General features: G+C 37.3%; 1 protein-coding gene across 1 annotated transcript; it reads right to left on the bottom strand.

Moving 5' to 3' along the window:
- Nucleotides 1-640: 640 nt before the first annotated feature.
- LOC132559448 (uncharacterized) lies at nt 641-4,040 on the bottom strand. The gene is made up of 5 exons (XM_060224067.1): nt 3,961-4,040; nt 2,769-3,142; nt 2,204-2,291; nt 1,406-1,524; nt 641-1,177 (listed from the first exon to the last, which is right to left on the bottom strand). Exons 2-5 carry the CDS (start codon nt 3,102-3,104, stop codon nt 1,025-1,027), a joined length of 696 nt encoding a protein of 231 aa, XP_060080050.1. The 5' UTR covers nt 3,105-3,142; nt 3,961-4,040; the 3' UTR covers nt 641-1,024.
- Between the last annotated feature and the right edge of the window lie 1,074 nt (nt 4,041-5,114).

The following is a 5,114-nucleotide window of genomic DNA, read 5'->3' as shown; positions in this document are numbered from 1 at the left end:
AGGCAGCCTGGTAAGTTTCATGTATCTTTCTTTATTGGGGTCGCAGCTTCAAGTGACCAGCTGGACACGCGACACTACATACTCAGGTGCCCCCCGAATCAAGGTGAGGTACCAGGAGGGTTATTTAAGGCGCTACTATAATAAAGAATGGGTAATTTACCCTTAAGCGGCCTCATAAAAAAACTTATTTCCACTCTGACCTTAGCTCTGATTGGTCAAATGTTAGCGTGGGTTTGGGCAAAGAAATTGGAGAAAAACAGCGATCTGACAGGCCGGTTATGCAAGATTACCTGAGCCTTAATTGACTCAAACACGTACGATAATTCTTTAACAAAGAACTGACGTTAGAGTAAGGGTCGGGCTAATTTCTTAATTGATGTCATAAAAGGGATTATCAGAAACTGACCGCGTTGCTGTACTGATCAAATAACCATATGTTGGAAAACCTAAATCTTGTTTGTTAACTTGTGTACGAGTTCAATTAACATGATTCCGAAAACAGTTATTTGATTTAGGTATTATTGTATTCAACTCTGGTTTTACAAAAATATACAGAAAAAGCTATAAAATCTCAATTTCGTTGAAATTTACTTTTTTTAAAAAAAAAGTACAAGGAGAATCAGACTGGTTACGTGTCTTCTGTCTCATCGGCGACATCGGCCATATAATCCAAGTGAATAATGTGGAGTTAATTACTGATAACATGGTATACAACAACTGAACCAACAGGCAACCTGGCAACATCAAACACGACAAGATTTATATATCACACAAAGACAGAATGTCTCTCAATGGAATCACTCTGACGACCGTACAAATTCTCTATATATATTCATCATCTGCGACGTTTTAAAAATTTTGTTACGAATTTGTTCGTCATTGGCGACAATCGTGATTATCAAACAAGCCCTTGAATATTGAATCAATCGACATGTTAACATCATAAGTCCTTATTTCAACTTTGGAACCTCTTGTCTCTGTTCTTGAAGTTTGCCTTGTATAAATACAACTCCTATTGACATAATTATGGCGAAGGGAAAGATTCAAGAAACAAATCAGTATGACCTGCACGTAAGTGTAGTATACAGTCAAACTCCAGTGTTTCAATCACGCGATCTTGATTCCTAAGTACCATATTCTGCAAGTCATGTTCCGGAATACTCCACTTCTCAGATACCTTTGAATAAAGTATTTTAATATTACCCAACCATTGTTTTATTTGTTTGCTTTTATCTGCAGCATAGAGAAATATTTAACGATAAATAAATTAACTTCTGGTTACTCCAATTGAATAGTCAAATCACGGTAGAAATACTCCTGTGAATTAACCCGCGTTAATGAATATGCGATAAATAAGTTGTATACTTGAACATGATTAAATTTCACGAACTTAAAGGTAGCTTACCTTTGTAACAAATTCTCTAGAACGTATAAAATCATTGACAGGTGTGCTCTTTTGAACCTGGAGTGTTATTTCTGACCCTTGATAACGAACCTTGATTGATAGAAATCTTCTCCCTCTTCCTGTATAGGGTATATAAATGATTGAATATAGTGATCTCAAGAACCTGAGAAGTTTTTGCTTCGATTAAAATAATGTATCGGACACAATGTATTTCCAAACAATACAATAACTTGGAATTGATTTATATTTCACAGAGAAACAAGTTTATTTATTCTCACTTCTCTATTATCCTTATTTTCCTCATACCCATCTACTCCAGATCATTTCTGTTACCCGCTTTATTACTCCTATTCATGATATCTTAGGAATGAACAAAGAAAATGTATATGAATAGATATTTTACTTTGAATTAAGCACTAGGTAAGTGATTTCCCCAGAAATGAATTTAACTGCATCATGGATGCCATTGTGTCCTCTTGTCAGGGATACTGAGGGATTAATTTATGAACATATTACAAACTTATTAGGACAATAAAATCGGCTGAATGTAAAGTTAATGTACAAATAGCATGGGAATTAATTATTCAGTTGATTATGTTTTGGAAAAAGTATTATTAGGGCATGTAAATAGTCTTAATCGTGTCACTGTGTATGCAAATTGAAACAGATCAGCAAAGTAATAGTATGTTTCGCCTCAACTGGATTAAGTCTGAGGAACTGCTCAGTCGCTTAACTCTAATTTGTCTGAAACTTAAAACTGATGGGACCAAATCGAAGCTTTTTTTACTGTCATCGTACCGTTTAAGTTATCCGCACGCCTTGTTGCATCATCATGTATGTTATAGTCTCTATTTCTGTGCTCGTTTCCGCCTCTTGCTTCCGCTTCCTGTAATGTGACTCAATACATACAATTTCATGCACTCAAGTATAAACTGAACTCACTTATTTCTCTGAACACTGGCGTCATGTCCCAAACTAGTAGATCAGTGAGTGTAGTTGATTGTAACTTGTGTATGCTGAAGAAATTGTTGTTTATAGTTTGGGTTTTGAATTACATTATTTTCACTGTTCTAGTGCACGATGACAAGGGCTTCAACTTATGCTGCCTACACAGCTAGTTAACTTCAAGTACTGAATATTTATCGTTAACTTACACCTTCACTAAGCACGTGTTTCCTTCACAGCTAGTTTACTTCAAGAACTGAATATTTATCGTTCACTTACACCTTTAATATGCACGTGTTACCTTCACAGCTAGTTTACTTCAAGTACATAATAATAATCGTAAATTTTCAGCTTCAACAAGCAGGTGTTCCTCCACAGCTTTTTAACTTCAAACACAGAATACTCCTCTTAAACTTACCGCTTCAGCTCCTATTAAATCATCATTTCGATTACTTTGGGCGGCCGTGTAAGGATGATCTGGTTGCTGTAGAGCATGTGCCACGTTGAGATCCCCACCATCGGGTAGTACCCGAGTGTTACCGCTATTAAGTCGTCGCGGCCGAAGGGATACGACATACACGGGTACCATAATATGTTTAATGTCGAAATCGGCCAGAAGTGTTAACCTTTTGGTTTGGCAGACATTATTCTTTCTCTTCTTTTTTTCATAGATCTCAATATATAACAAAATCAGAATTATAAAAAGTTCTTCTTTACTTGGAACGTATGGTCTCATTCTGAGGTTGTTTTTCATATCGTCTGTTTAGTGTTTCTGTATTGGTTTATCAAGACCTGAAACAAAGGTAAACAAATGTTAAATGGTTTCACATTCTCATAATCTGGACTTTTAAAAATCAGTTGGTATTCTCTTTGTAACACGTGGTATGTCAGAAAGCTTGTAAAATTGTAGAATATTCTATACCTATGTAATTGTGTGGCATTTTGTATAATAGTTTCATCTTATGTGGTATGTTGATCACTGGAGATTATGTAACCGGTGGTTAAGTGTTAAAGAAAAAAAACAGTTAACAAGTTAATCTTGAACTTACTGCAGTAACACAATTATCAATTAAACTCTTTAACAATAGCGTGAAGAACAATATGTTTGTGTTAAGATTAGTGTACCAGCTATCGTCGTACATGCTCGGTTGTAAGAATCTATTTTGAATATTCTGTATGGAATTTCGTCCTACAATTCCTAGGTGTCGGCTTACACGGTGCTTAATGCTACATTTGGCAGTTTCTAAGATTTCAGTTTTATTCTTTACCAGGGGACGGGAATAATTCCTCTTGGGATCAACATCGAGGCCTCTGACATAACAATGCACACTACTACTAAGTCATAGATAGTGCATAGCGTGATTGTCTATAAATAAAACACGTATCGAGTGTAAATGTACACCATAGAACCCCTAATTTTATAATATGTTAAAATAAATAGTAAAGTATAACACCCTTCCAAAGTATCTAGTTGAATACAGTTGACATTTCACATCACATTGGCAGTTCCTTACATGTCTTTCCCGGAAGTGTTTAAATACACGTATCATGAGTGATTTTAGTCAACTATCAATGCCCATTCACCACTAAATACAATATAAGTTGTTTACCTATCTCTATTATTGAATCTCTTACAGCAAATTGTACATTGTGTCTTTCATTGCCCCGTGAAGATAAATGAACAATCCAAGATGGCAACCAGTCAAGAAAGCGGACTATATTGTCACATGAGCACCACGAGATCTCGTGTCCACGTTAAGTCAATTATTACAACCAGGAAATAAATACCACAATCCTCAGAGAGCCATTTGAAGCGCATAGGGTTTCGGACTATAGCACATTTGAAAGTCGCCACCGAAACCCAAGCTCTGTGGGTGGTATATTTCGATGGACGAACAAGTAAGAATTAAGAAGTATACACACATACAGTTTTATGAATCCGGAAAACCACTATGAATGAGCATATTGTTATATAGGTAGCTAAAGCTCCTACAACATCAAGGTTGGTCGGTTGGCAGTAACATTCCCCCTCTCCCTGGGATAGGGTGAACTAATCTGGACTTTTTGGGTCCAGGCCTGAAGCCTTCACAGCGGGCAGGCTCCACAAGCCCGAACCTCATACCTATACATTCGCCAACCCTATGGAGGGCTAACAGTCACTTTAAATGGATAAGCATTAAACGTTGTTGACCATGGCTACGGGATGGTTCTTGTGCTACCTGTGGCTTATACCACAACGATGTTCAGTAGCCCTGTCTGCCTTTCTGATGGCCAGAAGAGCTCTTTCCTCATTAGGCTCTATCAGGTTGACAGCTTAAGACAGAGCCTTAGTAAGTGATAGTGCAAGTGGTGCTGACTGATTAGGATGTGGTGGATTTTAAGGCCCATTACGAAGGAAAGGCCCTTCTTGCGTTCTCGTTTAGGATTCGAATGAGGAACCGGGGGTCCATAAGTTGTCTCATTGGTGGTTGCTCCTGGTGATCACGGCTCTGATGCTTGATGCTGTTCACAGCCTCTATCCTTATACTTGGCTTGATTGTAACCCTGAAGTTAAAGTGGGTACTCGAGCTGATTACCTTGGTTACCTGTGTGGTTACCAATGGGATATGGAGGGTAACCATAATGATATTTACCATGCAGTGGTGGTAGATATGGATGCTGATATCCAGTACCTACATGGATAAATAATAAAGACTTTCTTAAATCCTTCATTTTTTGTTGAAATGTTTTTATTGTTTCCTTTTCATCATCATCCTTAGTATCC

Source organism: Ylistrum balloti, unplaced genomic scaffold (genome assembly GCF_031769215.1).
Source record: "Ylistrum balloti isolate Yb309-2 unplaced genomic scaffold, AGI_CSIRO_Ybal_v1 Utg370914, whole genome shotgun sequence".
Classification (NCBI taxonomy): Eukaryota; Metazoa; Mollusca; class Bivalvia; order Pectinida; family Pectinidae; genus Ylistrum; species Ylistrum balloti.
Note: the sequence above shows the minus strand (reverse complement) of the source record. Positions and strands in the feature narration are given on the sequence as shown.